This window comes from Cervus canadensis, chromosome 12, assembly GCF_019320065.1.
Source record: "Cervus canadensis isolate Bull #8, Minnesota chromosome 12, ASM1932006v1, whole genome shotgun sequence".
In the NCBI taxonomy this organism is placed as follows: Eukaryota; Metazoa; Chordata; class Mammalia; order Artiodactyla; family Cervidae; genus Cervus; species Cervus canadensis.
The window spans coordinates 28,952,369-28,971,680 of NC_057397.1; the positions used below are offsets into that span (position 1 = coordinate 28,952,369).

At 43.2% G+C, this 19,312-nt stretch overlaps 1 protein-coding gene and 1 non-coding gene across 5 annotated transcripts in view; one reads left to right on the forward strand and one right to left on the reverse strand.

Moving 5' to 3' along the window:
- Positions 1-10,121, reverse strand: part of PDE7A (phosphodiesterase 7A) — a 103,564-nt gene extending 93,443 nt beyond the window's left edge. Inside the window, exons 1-2 of one of the 4 annotated variants that reach the window (XM_043483048.1) lie at positions 9,615-9,776; positions 8,615-8,734 (exon numbers count right to left, since the gene is read on the reverse strand). In XM_043483048.1, coding sequence (XP_043338983.1) covers positions 8,615-8,734; positions 9,615-9,728 — 234 coding nt within the window. In that variant the 5' untranslated portion in view covers positions 9,729-9,776. The other 3 variants (XM_043483050.1, XM_043483051.1, XM_043483052.1) reach the window with 3 other exon arrangements.
- A 7,667-nt stretch (positions 10,122-17,788) lies between these two features.
- Positions 17,789-17,860, forward strand: TRNAY-GUA. Its single transcript has one exon. It is a non-coding gene; the product is annotated as a tRNA-Tyr (tRNA).
- Positions 17,861-19,312: the final 1,452 nt, after the last annotated feature.

Below are 19,312 nucleotides of genomic sequence, written 5' to 3' on the forward strand. Positions count from 1 at the left end.
ATATAAGAGCTCCCTCTCTATTTCTATTGTTTCTACCTATTGGTCCTTATCTACCCTCTGAGGTAACATTTTTTTTTTCCATATAGTAAGAGGAAGTAGAAAAGAATGCATGGGCTTTAAGGGTCAGAATGACCCAGAGGTGAATTCTTTTCCAATACGTGGTAGTGTTTTCTTGGACTAGACACAACTTAAAGCTTGGGTCTCCTCCTGTATATTAGCAACTGACCTCACAAAGTAAGGAAAAGGCACTGCAATCGAGAACATACAACCAAAGCAAAACCTAAATTCATCCTTTTCTTCTCATTCACATGGCAATCCTTCAAATACTACAAGACAGCAATGCTCCATCACATCTCAACAGCCACTACCCACCTCCATTCCCACCCCTCCTGACTTCAATCCTGAGTCTTTTCCTCTCCAGACTGTCTTCCACTTCCCCCATCACATATCAAACAATACAGCTTCAAATCACCTCACCACCCTAGTCACTGTCTTCATAGTATGACTTGGCTAAATCTTGTTCCCCTAGAACATGGCGCCTAGGACAAATTATTTCAGATATGATTTGAGAAGACCATAGTGAAGGTTGTCATTTCAAATAATTGTCTCAAATCATCAAATGTTTTCTTTATCCAGATCCGTGAGTCAACAAAATCTATAACCCATAAACCTAGCAGTCTAACTATATTCCACTCACCTTCACCAATGAGGCAAACCAGTTTGAAAGTAAGACTCTGGAATGTGAAAGGCTCTTCTCCAACATCTTGCCTGATGCTTTAGGCAAAGCAAGTGCAAGTACTAAACTCAGTTTATGTGCTCCTTGGTAAAAATGGGATTTAATGTCTCTAAGCTCAGTTTTTACTCACTCAGTAAAAATGGGAGTACTGCCAATTATCTCATAAAGTAATCTTTTATAAAGATTAAAAACATCAGTTACAGTATCTGGCACGTAGGAGGTACTCAGTAAGTGAAAACAAATAATTATAATTAATATTAAAGAGAGATTACTGCCTCTTTACTGAGTGCTGTTTGCCGAGTACTTTACATGGTCCTGAGCCAGAGTTTGGCCTACTCAAAATTCCGAGAAATAGAGTAGATTTGGCCAGTATTCAGTCATCTGATTAACAATTTTTCTTTCCCAAACTATGCCCTCCCTGCCTTTGTCCTTGCCTTCTCCCTCTAGCCATCTTCTGAAAACGAAGTGCCAATCCCTACCAGCAGGTGGAGGCATGGAGCAAGAATCCTAAATTCCCACTCAAAATTAGAAGCAGGAGAGACTCATGTCCATCACAGGATCAGTGGCATAGGTCCCTTCAGAAGGTTTCCTGCCAGCAGCCAAAATGAAGCCCTGCATGCTTAGAAGGCTCATCTACAAATATAATTTTTATTCCTTTCCCCATATACTGATCACATGAACATTTACACCTGAATGCAACCATACAAAAGTATCATTTATGAATAATCTTTTGAAAGGTGTATTTGTCAACAATGTAAAAATTTACCTTAATTTCAGGCAAGAACAGACCATTTCAATGTGGAAGAGAACACTCAATTTTCTCGCAATTCAAATTATAAAATATGAACAATCTGTAGCCATAATAAAATAGGTTTTGAATTTTTTTTTAATTAGAAGAATAAAAATTGTTGAAGTTTTCTGGAGTGGTCAAAGGGAATGTAAGAAGGTCCAGAAAACTCTGACTAAAGATACTGAGTGAAAAAAAGATAATGGGTCAAAAGATTTCTAACAAAATTAGAAAGATTTTACAGAAACACAGCAAATGTGATACACAGTCTATAGTACAGACAAAAAAAATTAAATCCATTAAGAGTATCTGCATGCAATGAGGGTTCTTTATCATCTAAAATTTCCTTGGGTCTCTATAACTATTAATGATCCTAGACAAAAATTGAGTCAAGCTAAACTTTGTCTATTTCCCTTTCTTCAGCTCTCCTCTTTCAAGCTTGTCTCTGTATCCATCCTCAGAAAAGAATTCAATTCTCTAAAACTGCTCTAACCCTTTTTGCAAAGAATGAAGGGAAGGAGGGAGGGAGGAGGAAAGGAAGTGTTAGCAGAAGTCTTATCAAACTGCTTCAAAAAGAATGGGTGATACACACCCCTCCCTGTTTCCACCTAAAGTGAGCCCCCTAATCTTCCTAACTCCTGTAAAGGGCTTAATATTTTACCTCAAGCAGGGCTTCCATGTTTAAAAAATAATTTTTGAGTATGCAGTATATACAACTGACACTAGGCAATGCAACAAAGCCACAAGATCTGGAAAAAGGTCTAAAACCTCTCAGTTCACATCCCACAGACGACACATGCTCCTGATAACAACGTATAAACCAGCAATTTCAACACCCTAATCCTCAAAACTACAGTCCAAATACACTATAAATTTACATTAATAGTATGTGTGAGCATGTATCTGTAGTATGAATATACATATACACACATATGTTTACTTTGAAGTAAAAGCCCAAACATGGGAGTACTGAATTTAAATCAAATTATGAACCCTTTCTGCAAACAGAACAATGAAACCAAGGTTCCTACCAAAGGAGTGTCTTGGCAGTGGGCAGGGAAGAAGGTCTCAGAAACAGAATCACTCCCTGGTTCACCACTGGCTGCACGACCTCCCTTCCCCCTCCACCACCCTCCCCACTGGCTTCTGAACACAGGCTTGTGAAGAGCCATGCAGCTGTGCTAACATCTGAGCAGTGCACCTTTACCAACTATTAGGTAGGTAACAGCAGCCGTAAATAAACACAGGATATGCAAAGGAGGGACTTTATTTTTGGGGCTCCAAAATCACTGCAGATGGTGACTGCAGCCATGAAATTAAAAGATGCTTCCTTCTTGGAAGAAAAAGACCAACCTGCTACTGCTGCCAAGTCACTTCAGTCGTGTCCGACTCTTGGTGACCCCATGGACTGCAGCCTACCAGGCTCCTCCGTCCATGGGATTTTCCAGGCAAGAGTACTGGAGTCCCAGACAGCACATTAAAAAGCAGAGATAGTACTTTGCCAACAAAGGTCCATCTAGTCAAAGTTATGGTTTTCCCAGTAGTCATGTATGGATGTGAGGGCTGGACTATAAAGAAAGCTGAGCACCCAAGAATTGCTTTTGAACTGCAGTGTTCGAGAAGACTCTTGAGAGTCCCTTAGACTGCAAGGAGATCCAACCAGTCCATCCTAAAGGAGATCAGTCCTGTATATGCATTGGAAGGACTGATGCTGAAGCTCCAATACTTTGGCCAGTTCGAAGAACTGACTCATTGGAAAAGACCCTAATGCTGGGAAAGATAGAAGGTGAGAGGAGAAGGGGACGACGAAGGATGAGATGGTTGGATGGCATCACCGACTTGATGGACATGAGTTTGAGCAAGCTCCGGGAGTTGGTGATGGACAGGGAAGCCTGGTGTGCTGCAGTCTATGGGGTCACAAAGAGTCGGACACGACTGAGTGACTGAACTGAACTGAAGCAAAGGAAATGTCACAAAAGAGGAAATGCAAATGTACAAAAACATATCAGAAAGTGTACTCTTGCTTACTGCAAGTGAAAACAAACTTAGAATACCACAGCACATCTGCTGAAGCAGTAAAGCATTTATATAAGTGTTTATAAAATATTTAAAATGTTTATCTAACATATAGTATAACGATTGCATACTATACAATTGGAAAGAGATATGCTCATTCATCTTTGAACCATAAAAGTGAAGATTCGAGAAAGTCAAAAAGCTTTCCTACCTCCTGACCCAATCAAGTGATTTCACTCTAAAGACTTGATCAAACTTGCATGAAGGTATTAAATGAAGTTTTGCAGATAACAGCAACAGCCCAAAAGGAGCTCTTATATTCAGCATCCAGAGAATGAGCTACTGACAGATCAACACATCACCACTAACCACCATTAACTACAACTACACACCACGTCCGCCAATGCCTGAGCCACTAGCCATATGCAGCTATTTAAACAAAACTCAATTGAAAATTCAATCCCACAGTCAAAACTAGCCACATTTCAAGTGCTCATCCCATGGCTGTGTGTGTGTGCCCAGCTGCTCAGTCATGTCCAATTCTTCGTGCTCCCACGGACTGTAGCCCACCATGCTCCTCTGTCCATGGCATTTTCCAGGCCAGAATACCGGAGTGGGTTGCCATTTCCTTCTCCAGGGGATAGTCTCGGCACAGGGATCAAACCCACTTCTCCTGCCTTGGCAAGTTGATTCTTTACCAATAGCACCACCTGGGAAGCCCTGATAAATGACTGGTGACTATTAGATACTACAGAGAACATTTCCATCATCACAAAAACTTCTTCTGATAGTCTATTAATCTACTTAGCTGCCTGTGTGCTGTCTCTCCTCCTCCATTACAAGCACCCATTTACCTAGAAACATCTTCTTAACCTTAGCCTAAGGCTTAAACTACCAAGTGAGGCTTACCTTCTTGTAGTCTCATGACACCTTGACAGTGCCACTACAACAAATATATCACATATAACCATACCATTTTCCTCACCAAAATCCTGTAAGCTTCTTCAAGGAGGAATCAACTGTTTTCCAAGGGGCTCTGAACTGTCCTGGCACACACAGGACTCTGATAATCTTTCCTACACTAAGAACACTGCTAAGGATGACAGATATGCACACTATGACTACAAGTTAAAAATGTTTATGAATAAGGACGGCAAGACTTCAGAAAGAAAAACTTGGTTAGGCTGGCAGGCTCACAAATGATTTTTTTTTTTTTTTAACTAATTCTTTGCATTTTCTCAGTACCTAACACATTCACAGAAGGTGTTCAGTAAATATTTGTGGAATAGTTTCTGGATTAAACAAAAAAAAAAGATACCAATAATGAACCCTATGGCAAAGGATGCACGCCTGGGTGATGTGCAGAGGTAGGTTCAGCAGTTATAACAAATGTTCCAACTGTAACAAATGTTAAAATATCCCACAGGTGAGAGATAGTGATAATAGGGGAATGGTACATGGGAAATCTCTCCATATTCTACTCAATTGTGCTGTGAACATAGAACTGCTCTAAAAAAATTAAGTCTATAAAAAAGATACAGATGCTAAATTAGCAATCAAATTTAGCTTATTACAGTGCTAAAAGCATATGTTTGCACACTAGATCCCCAAATTTTGTTCAATAATAATACATACCATAGATTTATGATCATTTAAAAAAAAATTAAACCTCAGATTTCTCACCCAAATAAGATTTGTTTCCAGTGCATAGGAAATCTGACTGAAATAATCCCATGTGTGGTGTTCTGGCATGCTACCAATATACTAACTCAACTTCCATGCTTAATAAGCACCTACCTACGAAAAGCACTGTGGCCACAGTGGTGGACAAGATAATTTCTGTTCTCACGTTTTTGTTTTCCAAATAACAAAGGTGTTCTGCGAGAGAAATGTTTAAATTCATCTAACAATAATACATATCCCCAAAATGGCACACACACAAAAAACCATTATCCTTATTTTTCAAATAATTTAAAAATCTCTCATTATCAACCATTCGAGAAAGTAGTACGCGACCTGTTTTAAAACAAAAAATTAATGCTTCATTTATTTACTTGGCATCCTTGGGAGAGCTGGTGCTCCACATAAATGAACTTTCCAGATAACTCATGCTTGCCCATTTAAACACCAACACACACTGGAGGTTTTGTTTGTTTTAAACAGAATCAATCTTTCAACTTTTAAAAACAGATTCTATTAAGTACTATTTTGACTAATGTCAAAAACATGATTGTGTTGCAGACACTCAAGATGCCAAACTTTTTAAAAGCTGCTGGTTTTGAAGAGTGTTTCTTGCAGTCCTGAGCTTCTGGTGCATCAGTTGTCAACTTCTGCTGCTCTCAGTGTAAACCTGACTCCAGAAGTCTCCAATCCCCCTGCAAATGTGCCATTACTTGGAAAAGGAGTTTGTCAGAACTCAGAGGATCTCCTTTGGCTGCTGAGTCTTCTGATTTCCTGAATCTGTTAAAAAGTCTACAGTTACAAACTCCAAAGCAAGTTTTGGATAAATGAGATACTGCTAGACCTGGATCAAAGACTTTATGTTGATTTCCTATTTTCAACTGAGGCTCAGTCAGTGATAACTTCATTAGCCATTCACTCATTCAGCCAGTACTTACTAAGTCCCTACTATGAACTGGGCTCCAATATTAAAGTAAAAATTGAAAAATGAAAAGATTGCTAGCTGTGAACATATTTTAAATAGAAGTACTCTAAAATAAATGACTTCTATTTAGTACCCAAGGAGGAAAAAAACAAAACCAGGTTTCCTTAAGTCTTTTCAATGAGACTACAAAACCACCTAAACTTTTTATAATTCCTGTAGCTCTAGACTTAGAAACTCAAGATTCAAGGGTAAACGAAGCTTTTGATTTAACCAAATATTTACTTTAGGAGCTCTGAATAAGATTCCAAGATTTGTCTCTTTTTCAGTCTATTACAAATTCCCATTGGCCCCAAACAAATCACTATGATGTATGTTTTAGTATTAAATAATTATTTAAAAATTTGAAAATGATAAAACATACCCACTCAGCACCATGGTAAGTTTAATGTCATTTTAATGACATCGCTAAGTTGAACACTCAGGAAAACCAGAAGTTTCTATACACATCACTTTGGGGTACAAACAATTTTTTTTTTTAAGTTTTAAGAGTAAGTATAATCATCTTCCCGAATGATTCAGAAGGTAAAACAATCTGCGTGCAATCCAAGAGAAACAGGTTGGATCCTGCGTTGGGAAGATCCCCCTGGAAAAGGAAAATGGCAACCCACTCCAGTATTGTTGCCTGGAAAATCCTATGAACAGAGGAGCCTGGCGGACTATAATCCGAAGGGTGCCTGAGAGACGACTGAGCGACTAAGCATGGCATGGCATTACAGTGTGACTATCCAATATTTGCTTTATCTTCCACAATCAATTTTAAAATTCCATTACCCATTTATACCTAAAGCTAGGAACTGAGTTAAGAAGGAATGGGCCTTAAAATTGGTCTCTGAGGATTAATTAAGGCATCAGGTAAAACCCCTGGCATCAGCCTTACTTGTATTAATTCCCTTGGAATCTCCGATATCATTCATTTTCTCCTTGGGGAGCACAACTAACCTTATTCACCTTTTATAATTTTACAAGTGATAACTGACTGCCTTCATTATAACATTTAGACTGAACCGGAAATGAGTATTAGTCATGCGCTGCTGATATGAGAAACGGAAAAAAGTTACTACCATTAAAAACCTTTTTAATCCATTAATATCTTTTCAATTTTAAATTTGGAACCTGAAAATGCTTGAAGCAGTACTTTAAGGGCAGATGGACCTAACTTTCAAAGTTACTACATAACATTATTTTAAAATGTCACAGTAATCTTTATAAGTTGACTCGGACCTCATTAGCATACTACTTTGTCCCGTGAAAGAAGTCTGATTTTAAATAAAAACAATTCAGAGAAATCCAAATATAGGCTTCTGCTCTCTCTCTCCAAACTATTTAGGCAAAGAAGCAAATGACGAATATTTACCGGACACACCTACTCTAAGAAATCTCTGTTGGGTGCTATCCACTGTACCAGTAAAAACAAAAAGAAATACAGACCGGGCTCAAGTTATTTACAATATACCTGGGGTGGGGGGTGGGGGGGATATGCTCCCATAAAAGAAGCTAATACTAGTCAACAGGAAAAATAAACATATGTGACAAAATGTGATCATGAACATGTAACGTTCTGGCAGCAGAAATGGACGGCACTCAGTTCAAATGTAAACAAAATTCTTTTGTACTGCCTATTTTAAATCTGGCAATCAAAATCTGCCAGAAATAAGAGGCTGTGCCAACAGAATCAAAAAACCGAAATTCTCAGGAGCAACTGGTACTGGACCATTCAAAACAAAGTCTTCCTGTGAGTACTCCATCAGTAGTTTTTCTCTTAATAATCTTCTTATCAAATTAAAAACAAAACTGATTCCTGGCTATCAACTTTCCGGAAACCGAAGCTTTGAGCAGGCACTCCGAATACTTGTTTCTCTGACCTCACTCAGGGTCCATCCACAGAATGGAATAAGTAGGGAGACGAGCAACCGAGAATCGGCCTATTGTTCGGAGAACTGCAGGACCATCCCAGCACCGCGGGGCGCGCGGGAGGCGCAAACCCAGCACAGGTGTGTAGGGGTGAGGGGTGGCCAGGTATGCCCAGGACCACAAGTAAGAACAGAGAGGCCCAACTTCCAGACTGAGACGTCGAGAAAAGGAAGACGACTTAAGTCATTCCAGACCCTTAAGCCGCTGAGCACAGAGTGGGGCGCGCCTGGGGAGGGTACGAAGGGGCTCCCAGAGCCCACCCGGCTCCAGCCTTGAGCAGGCCGGGGTGGGGGGTGGGGTGAGGCTTGAGTCCCGAGGATCAAAGAAAAGCCTCTCGAATCGAGGGGGTCAGCCTAGACATCCCCAAACAACGGGCAGTGCTGGTCGTGGGGGTGAACGGCGAGGACTGGGGAGTAGGGGTCGCGGAGGTGAAGCCAGGTGGAAGGAGAGAAACAAAAGAGCAGCCCCCAAGTGTGGGGCCCCCGGCGGCGGCGTTTACCTGGGAGAGCTGCCGGGGATTGGGGCAGCCGAAGAGCGCGGAGCTGGAACTGAAGCTGATGGCTCCTCGGCGGCTGAGGACGTGCTGGGGGACCGGCCTGTCCAGAGGCAGCACCGGCAGCTGGTAACATACTTCCATTGAATACGCCCGCCCTGCCCCCGCGCGGCGCCCGCCCTGCCGCGGCCGCCGGCCCCTGCGCTGGGAAGGGGCCGCGGCTCGGGGGCGCCGGGCCGAGGCAGGGGCAGGGCGGGCGGGCGCCGACCCCGGGCCGGGAAGCCGCGCTCACGCCTCCCCCACCCCAACACTCCGCCTGGGCCGCCGGCGGGAAGGCGCTGCGGCGGCCGCGGCGACAGTTAACGAAGACCAGCGCGCGCCCGGCTCCCGGGGTGCAAGCGAGGGCAGCACCCGCCAAGTCGGAGGGGGAACCCCGGCGTCCCCAGGCTGTTCGGCCCAGAGGAGAGGGTCCGGGGCGGGGGGTGGGGGGACAGCGGAGCAGGAGCGAAGCAAAAACAGAGCAAAGCGGTGCAAAAACACACAGCTGGAGCCAGCAGCGAGACCCAGCGCGCGCGGGGCTTGGATGCAGGCACCAGCTCCGGCCGCGGTCCTGCCCCCTCCCCTCCCCTCCCCCGGAGCCTGACTTCACTCCGCCGCCGGAGCGAGCCCGGCGTAATTCACACTTTGCAGCCGCGGACCCTGCGCCAACCACGGCCGCCGCCACCGTGACGTCACGACGCCGCGCCGCAGGCCCCGCGCCGCCGCAGCGCCCAGGGAGCCGGGCTAGCGGTGGTGGGGTTGAGCCGCCCTCCCCCGGGGCCGTACCTCGGGGCTCACTCACCGTTCCCTCCCGCTGCCCTCCTCCCCGACCCATCCTCGTCCAGCAACACGCCACCGCCCCGGCCAAGGCGCGTGCGCACGAGGCCCCACCGTGTGGGGACATTCCCCCTGATCGCTAAACTCTGGTGTTGGGGCGCTCTGAGGGTGTGGGGTGGGCTCTGCTTACGCGGGAGGCGCGATTCCGGCCTTTTCGCTTCGGAAACCCCAAGCACGCGGCCCAGTCGCAGCGCTCAGCCCTGACCGCCGGGTCACCGCCGTGTTTCCCTCCTTGAATTCCCATCCTTGGGCTTCGTTGGGAACCGCTGCGGCAGTGACGTCGGCGGGCCGCGCGGGCCCCGGACTCACCTCTACGTCACTGTCAGCACCCCGGGAGGGTCGGGGTCGAGCGCTCCCCTGGCAGGTGCGGGCCCCGGGGCCGTCCTGGGTGGAGGGGCGGAGAGCAGAGCCCAGTAAAGCGGGCGTGAGGAGGGGGCGAGGGGTTGGAGGGAAAACACCCGAGACTGAGAAAGAAGAAGTGAGAGTATGCATTGGAAAAAATGAGAAGAATGAAAATGAGAAGACAAAGGGGGAAAAGAGACTGCCCGCCCTTTACCAAATGTGTTTGTTTCTTGGCTTCGATTTTTAGAAGGCAGGAGGAAGAAAACTCTTGACCTGAGTTGTAGACTGCAGGTTTATTTTGTCACGTTTCTCCCCAAACCATGAAAGCTTTTCAGCTTCAACCCTTTGTTTCAAGTGCATTCCAGCCTCTGGGACATCAGCCTAAACCAGCTCTCCCCGGTTGGCAAAATTGCTTGGGCTCTGCTCTCAGGGGACCCACCCTTCCACTTACGTGCTATGACCAGCCACTGGCAAGGTGGCAGGTCTTTGAACATACTGGATAGCCCGTTCGGATGAGATCAGATATCATACGCTCATGATTTCATAAATCAACAGAAGTCTGCAAAATCTTTTATCTTTCTACGGCATCTGTTTCTTTTGTATCACTTAAAACTTTCTACCATCTTTGCGGGTGTTTTTCAACTTGTCTGCTTTCTACTATTAAAAAGACATCACTTCCACTGTTGTTTCATAGATTTTTTTTTTTTTTTTTGTCTTCACTAAGTGGAAGCTTCCCTTTAGGGCAACTTTTACCAACCGATGTCCTTGGATTTATGGATAGGAGCCAGATGAAAGTTCAAGTAAGGCTTTATTGGGCCTCATGATACTGCAGGAGGGAGTGAAAACTAGCAACAGATCTCCTTGCTAGCTCCCTGGGTGAGAGGGGGGAGGGGCATGAGCCTGTCCCTTAAATGGAGTAAGGGTAGGGGTCCTGAGGTCATGCTGGAGAGGTGGCCTAGGTAGTCTACCCAGCCCTTTGATGATGTTGTGTGCAGAAATAATGCACAGTACCATGCTTTTGCTCCCCACATCTCAGAAGTGGCAGTTGGGCTTTTGGTCTTTTTGTAGCTTATTGTTCATAATTTGCACCAGCTGTGCCTTCATGCGTGTAGTTTATTTTAGCCCCTTATTGTTTCTTTGTATTTATTGCTGGAGGAGCCCTCTGTTCAGGTGTAAGCACTGCAGCAAAGGGTCCCAGGTCCCAGCTTGTTTCACAATGACTAACCCAAGTTATCTCTGAAACCCTAGTTACTCCCACAACATCTCACAGATGCATTGAGCACCTTCTGTACCTCGTGATTAAGCTGAGTACTCTCTTGCTTACTTCTGATGAAAACCCCATGAGGCAATAGTTTCTAAATTGGAATGACGCTCAGGTAAACATAACTTGCCTAAGATCTTCCACAGATAAATGGCAGAACTTACCTCCAATAACATCTGAATTCTGTGTTCATCTAAACACCCAGAAGGCAGTATTGGTGTGATATCAGACAGTATATGCCAAAATAACTGTCATATTTAGTAACATCTAAGAGATGGGGAAACAGTGTCAGACTTTATTTTTTTGGGCTCCAAAATCACTGCAGATGGTGACTGCAGCCATGAAATTAAAAGACGCTTACTCCTTGGCAGAAAAGTTATGACCAACCTAAACAGCATATTAAAAAGCAGAGACATTACTTTGCCAACAAAGGTCCGTCTAGTCAAGGTTATGGTTTTTCCAGTGGTCATGTATGGATGTGAGAGTTGGACGGTGAAGAAAGCTGAGCGCTGAAGAATTGATGCTTTTGAACTGTGGTGTTGGAGAAGACTCTTGAGAATCCCTTGGACTGCAAGGAGATCCAACCAGTCCAACCTAAAGGAGATCAGTCCTGGGTGTTCATTGGAAGGACTGATGCTGAAACTGAAACTCCAGTACTTTGGCTACCTCATGCGAAGAGCTGACTCAACTGGAAAAGACCCTGATGCTGGGAGGGATTGGGGGCAGGAGGAGAAGGGGACAACAGAGGATGAGATGGCTGGATGGCATCACCGACTCGAAGGACATGAGTTTGAGTAAACTCCAGGAGTTGGTGATGGACAGGGAGGCCTGGCGTGCTGCGATTCATGGGGTCGCAAAGAGTCGGACATGACTGAGTGACTGAACTGAACTGAAGAGACTCAAGTTTGATTAAGTCATTTGAGAAGACTCAGATCTCCCTTCAGAGAGGGGAGCTGACATTTACTATGCACCCACTGAGAACCATGATAAGTAGTCTACATACAATGTTTAACTTAACCCTATGCAACAGCCACATAAGTAAAAACTTGATCCCAATTCTATAGATGGGGAATCAGGTTTGGGACCATAAATCATTTGTGCCACTTAACTCTGTTCTGTATGATTTCAGAGCCATGCATTGGCACCACACCATGTGCTTTTTGGAGACCAGAACTTCAGCTGTTTTCAGTGTTCTTGACTATTGGAGAGTGTATTCTTCAGAAAAGCAGAACCAATAGGGAAGGGAGAGAGAGAGTGATTGATTTGCCACATCTGTGTCTGGTCCAGGAGGCAGAGAAGCCGGAGGGGCTGCAGGCTCTGCTGCCAAGGAGAAGAGTTAGCAGGCCATGTGCCAAATCACAGTGGTGTCTGGGACCCTGCACGGATCTTTCAAGTGTAATGGCTGCTGCTTCACTTCCACTTTGTAATTCTCTCAGAAATTTCTACTGTGGCCAACTATAACCAATACTATAAAAGAAAGAGAATTCTGGGAAATCCAGTTCCAGCTTAGCTAATTCGTGAGTATAAAACCTCTCCACTCCAAATACTCACCAACTTGACTCCACACACGCTCTTTTAATCATATTTAATTTTCAAATAAAAATGATAGCAAAATCATGCCTCTGTCCATATAATGTAACTTTCATATAACCCAAAACAACTCCCTACTTCCCTCAAAGAGGACAGAACCTTAGAGTGATGTTAATTCCTCTTCTTGACAAGTTATAGTATACCTTGGCTATTCTGTAACTTATATATTAAGATACAAGTTTACCTACTATTAACACATTCTAAGGCACTTATCTCACACACTAGCAAGGTAATGCTCAAAATTCTCCAACCCAGGCTTCAGCAATACATGAACCATGAACTTCCAGATGTTCAAGTTGGTTTTAGAAAAGGCAGAGGAACCAGACATCAAATTGCCAACATCTGCTGGATCATCAAAAAAGCAAGAGAGTTCCAGAAAAACTTCCATTTCTGCTTTATTGACTATGCCAAAGCCTTTGAATGTGTGGATTACAATAAACTATGGAAAATTCTGAAAGAGATGGGAATACCAGACCACCTGACCTGCCTCTTGAGAAATCTGTATGCAGGTCAGGAAGCAACAGTTAGAACTGGACATGGAACAACAGACTGGTTCCAAATAGGAAAAGGAGTACGTCAAGGCTGTATATTGCCACCCTGCTTATTTAACTTCTATGCAGAGTACATCATGAGAAACGCTGGGCTGGATGAAGCACAAGCTGGAACCAAGACTGCTGGGAGAAATATCAATACCCTCAGATATACAGATGACACCACCCTTATGGCAGAAAGTGAAGAAGAACTAAAGAGCCTCTTGATGAAAGTGAAAGAGGAGAGTGAAAAAGTTGACTTAAAGCTCAACATTCATAAAACTAAGATCATGGCATCTGGTCCTATCACTTCATGGCAAATAGATGAGGAAACAGTAGCTGACTTTATTTTTCTGGGCTCCAAAATCACTGCAGATGGTGACTACAGCCGTAAAATAAAACGATGCTTACTCCTTGGAAGAAAAGTTATGACCAACCTAAACAGCATATTAAAAAGCAGAGACATTACTTTGCTAACAAAAGGTCCGTCTAGTCAAGGTTATGGTTTTTCCAGTGGTCATATATGGATGTGAGAGTTGCACGGTGAAGAAAGCTGAGCGCCGAAGAATTGATGCTTTTGAACTGTGGTGTTGGAGAAGACTCTTGAGAGTCCCGTGGACTGCAAGGAGATCCAACCAGTCCAACCTAAGGGAGATCAGTCCTGAGTGTTCATTGGAAGGACTGATGTTGAAGCTGAAACTCCAATATTTCGGCCACCTGATGCGAAGAACTGATTCATTTGAAAAGACCCTGATGCTGGGAAAGATTGAAGGTGGGAGGAAAAGCGGATTACAGAGGATGAGATGGTTGGATGGCATCACCGACTCAATGGACATGAGTTTGGGCAAACTCCGGGAGTTGGTGATGGACAGGGAGGCCTGGCATGCTGTGGTCCATGGGGTCGCAAAGAGTTGGACACGACTGAGTGACTGAACTGAACTGAAGGGAATGAGAGAAGAGCAAAAGAAAATAATTGGTTAATAAATACACAAATTCATATCAAAATTAGGAAAAATGCTCAGAACTGTTAAAGTCTTTGTAGCTGGAATTGACAGCATGATCATAATTACTATATATAACTATTTTCTCCCATTACTTGTCTCATATCCCCTTTGCCTTCAGCAAGAATCTCAGCTGAAAATGATTCCTGGCCTTGTTTGGGGTGACCCACACCTTCATTTCTAAAGGATCTGGCCAGCAGAGGTTCTAGTTCTATCTAAACGTATTCTTGGGTTGTAGTTTTCCATTGCCATAACACAAAGCATTGGAGTACTAAATACTAAGAGACACCCCAAAGAGTCTCCTGCATTCCAGCCATACTATCTACTTAGTAGTCAGGGTCAGTCACCCCAGGCAGGTTTCTTCGCCTGTTGGTTAACTAGCACCAGGATCCCCAAATGGCCAAGGGGCAGTCTCAACTTCCAGTTTAATTGAACTCTTGCTGTGTACCCTGATGCAAACATTCTTCCTTGAGAACAGAGACCTCTGGACCAGGAGAGCCCAAAGTTGCATGAATGGAAAGCAAAATTTTGCACTAGGGGTAAAAGTAACTTCTTAAAAGTAACTTCCCACTCCCAGTCCCACTCCTTGATTCCTGGATCATGAATATACATTTTGATTTAGAGCATATGCCAAGACCTGGAGAATATTATCCTAGCCACAGGAAGTGCTGCCACCCAGTCGGAACCATTATTGAGTCTTCAAAAGGCCATTCCAATGAACCTTAAAACATGCTAAGTGAAGGAAGCCAGATACGAAATGCTAAATATTGTATGACTTCATTTATATGAGATATCCAGAACAGGCAAACCATGGAGACAGAAAGCTAATTAGTACTAGCCAGGGGCTAGAAAGAGGGAGGAATGGGGAGACTGACTAATGGGCATAGGGTTTCCTTTTGGGGTAATGAAAAGTTCTGGAGCTAGATAGTGGTGACAGTTGCACAGGATTGTAACTGTACTTAATGCCACTGCATTATACATTTTAAAATGGTTAAAATTGTAAAATTTTATCACAATAAAGAGAAAGGCCATTTGATCATCCTATTAAGTCAGCTACTTCAGGGTAATAGGCAACATATTAAGACCAGTAAATTCTATGAGCATGAACCCATTGCTTTATTTGCTGTACAGTGAGTTTCTTGGTTAGAAGTAATACTGTGTGGAATAGCATAATTGTGTTAAGTCCATATGTGGTAGTTTTGATAGAAGCATTGCCATCAGGGGAGGAAATTCATTTCCAGAATAAGTATCTATTCAGGAAGAAAAGAAAAAAAAGACTGCTTCATCCATAATGTAAGTGGCTCAAGTGCAATGTACTTGATGGCTAAGTGATACCTCCAGGAAATGAAAGCTTAGTCTTACACTCTGCTGTTGGCAACTGGAGCACTTAGCAGTTGCTGTAGCCAGATTGGCCTTGTCGAATAGGAATTGATCCTGCTAAACCCATATCGAACCCTCATCCTGCCACCATGGTCACGTTGTTCATGAGTCTGTTGGGCAGGAACAGGGTTCGATGAAGGAAAAGGCGGACATACACAGAATGTGCCATCTCATCCACCTGATTATTATGCTTATCCTCTGATGAGATTCCTCTTTGGAAGCCCATGAGACACAAATATATTCACACTTTGCTCATCCAGTCCATCCACATATGCATACCCCCTTTCCCAGGCCTCCTTGTAATCAATTGTCTAATTATATTCCTAAGTTTCAGACCATACAGCCTGTTGGTCAGACACTGCCCATCAGCATGATCTGTATATCTAGCTCTCTTTCCTCAGGGGAGGAAAAAAAAATGAACAACCAGGTACACTGCTCCAAGTTCTCCCACTGGGAGTATTTCTCTTCACCACCTTCAGGACCACCCCCAAAGAGTGATCATAGTGCTGTAGCTATCCACGTTTCTGCACCATAGAATACAGAACTACTTGTAAGTCAATCCCAAGTCAAATATTTTTCTTCTATCACTCAGTAGGAGATGGGGGCTCCCCATGATGCCTTATACGAAAGTTGAGAAGCAGGAGACAAAGTTTTAATAGTAGTAACAGGACTGATGGCCATCAGCCCACAAGCTTATATTTATGTGCACCCTCCTTGTTTTATGTCCCTGGATATGTTCCAGTGTCTCCTAGTTTGCAGTCTGTGGGAACTTGAATAGAATTTATATCCTACTGTTGTGTGAAAATTGTATAAATCTTAATTATGTCAAATTGGTTCACAGTGCTTTTCAGGTCTACTATATCCTTCTGTTTCTCTGTATATTCATTCTATTAATTTTTGAGAGCCTGATATTGAGACTCCAACTAAAAATCTTAATTTATCTACTTAAAAAATAATTGCGATATATAGTGGAACTATATGCAACTTTGTTCTGTATTTTGCAAATCTCCTGTAAATGTGTTATCATACTTTTATTATATACAAAAATAAAAATTAAGTCACATGTCAAGGGGCAACTAAGCCCACACACTGCAACTACTGAAGCCTGTGAGCCCTAGAGTCCATGCTCTGCAACAAGAGAAGTCACTGCCGTGAAAAGGCCGTGCACTGCAACTAGAGAGTAGCCCCCACTAGCTGTAGCTAGAGAAAGCCCATGTGCAGCCAATACATTAAAAAAATAACATCTATGATACAAATTTTTCTAAAAAAAATCCTATAGAAAGTGGAAAGTGTAGTTATAAACCATCAGCATGATCTGTATATCATGATCTGTATACAATAATAATAACAGCCAACTATCTCAGCCTTTGTAGATAAACTGAACCAAACAGTCTCTGGACTTGGGTTCACAGGCAGAGCTGAGAGTAGGGTTAGAGTGACATATGAAAAGTGGTGGGATAAATGAGACTCTGCCTACTTGTTGACAGCCAAGTTTATATCCTTGAGGCAAGGGGTTTGGAGAGTCCTCTTTTAGAAAATTAGACCTATCTGGGACTTCTCTGGTGGTCTAGTGGTTAAGAATATGTATTCCCAATGCAGGGGGCCTGGGTTTGACTCCCGGTCAGGGAACTAGATCCCACATGCTGCAACTAAGAGTTTGCATGCCATAGCTAAAGATCCCAAGTGCTGCAACTAAAATCCACTGCAGCCAAAATAAATAAATAAACAAATAAATATTCTTTCTATTTTTTAAGAAAAATAAAAGTGAACCTATCAAAGGCAAAAGTTTTACAGGTTCTATCAGTTTGGGGTCTTCCAGTCAAATAAGTAGGTCAGCTCACAAATCTAAGATAAGTCCTTCCTGTGTACATAGAGTTAGAAATAGCATATCAGTGTCTCATTCTTAAATATGAAAGAACAATCAAGCACAATCAGAATTTAAATAAATCCCATAAAATGAGAGACAATGAAATGAAAAATGAAAAAACAAACAAGAGGAAACAGAAACAATAGAGAGAATCCTTTTTCAAAAAAAAACCCCAATAATATCACTGGAGAGCTGAGGATTTATAATATACAAAAATACGATATAACAGAAAAACTGGAATAATTTTTAAAATTAAAAACTGTGATAGGAAAAATTAAATATTTAATGGATGTTATAGAAACTAAAGTTGAAGATATCTTCCCAAAAGTAGTTTCCCTGGTGGCTCAGACGGTAAAGCATCTGCCTGTAAAGCAGGAGACCTGGGTTCGATCCCTGGGTCGGGAAGATCCCCTGGAAAAGGAAATGGCAACCCACTCCAGTACTCTTGCCTGGAAAATTCCATGGATGGAGGAGCCTGGTAGGCTACAGTCCATGGGGTCGCAAAGAGTCGGACATGACTGAGCAACTTCACAGGTTCGCTGGCTCCCAAAAGTAAGACAAAAAATTAAAGATTCAGATAATGGGGGCTTCCCGGGTGGTCCAGTGGTTAAGAATCTGCCTTGCAATGCAAGGGACACTGATTCGATCCCTGGTCCGGGAGGATCCCACATGCCACATGCCACAGGGCAACGGAGCCTGTGTGCCACAGCTAATGAACCCGGGTTCTGGAGCCCCAAGCCAAAACTACTAAAGCCCGTGTGCCCCTGGAGCCTGTGCTCTACAACAAGAGAAGCCACAGCAGTGACAGACCCTCAGCGCCACAACTGGAGAGAGCGCGCCCACTCCCCACAGCTAGAGAAAGCCTGAATGCAGCAACAGAGATCCAGCAGACCCCAAATAAACACCATTCAAAAAAAGATACTGACAGTGGAAGAAAAGATACTGATATGGGAGTCCCAGACCAAGGTATTTATCATCCAAAATGAAAATGGTCAGGAAGACATGATTGAGAAAATTACAGGGAAGAAATAATTCAGGAAAATCTACCTGAACTGAATTTCCAGATGGAAGCAGCCACATTTGTGCCTAGAAGAATGGATAAAGACCTACACCAAGGTATATCGTGACATTTCAGTATAATGGGGACAAAAATAAAATCTTAAAATCTTCCAGGGAATGGAAATAAAAGCAGGTCACATAAAAAGTGCCATCTCAACAAAGAGAAAGTGTTGAAAGTGAAGTGTTAGTAGCTCAGTCGTGTCTGACTCTTTGTGACCCTGTGGACTGTAGCCCGACAGGCTCCTCTGTCTATGGGATTGTCCAGGCAAGTATACTGGAGTGGGTTGCCATGCCCTTCTCCAGGGGATCTTCCTGACCCAGGGATCAAACCTGGGTCTCCCCACATTGCAGGCAGATTCTTTGCCATCTGAGCCACCAGGAAAGCCCAAAGAGAAAGCCAAGAGAGCAACCAGGCCATGTAGGAGCCGGAGTATGGGGGCTCTGAGATGAAAGTGAAACTAAGAGATGACCTGAAGAGGCTGAACACAATGACAGAAGCTCTGGCAGAGTTCTGGAATAAATTTATTAATACTACATAGAACACTAAGCAAAAGAAAAATACAATTATTAACACCAGGGGGGAAAAAATGTATGAGAATATAGATTTAATCATCATATACTATATGGGTCCTCTATAAATAATAGTTACATATTCATAATAATATAGGCCCTGAATACTGATTTAACAAAAATATGGTGTTATAACTAGACTGACGGATGGGAGGGGATGAATTGTGTTTATCTGGGTGGTATTAGAAAGATAAATTTTCACCTTTCACAGTAGAATATTAATAGACA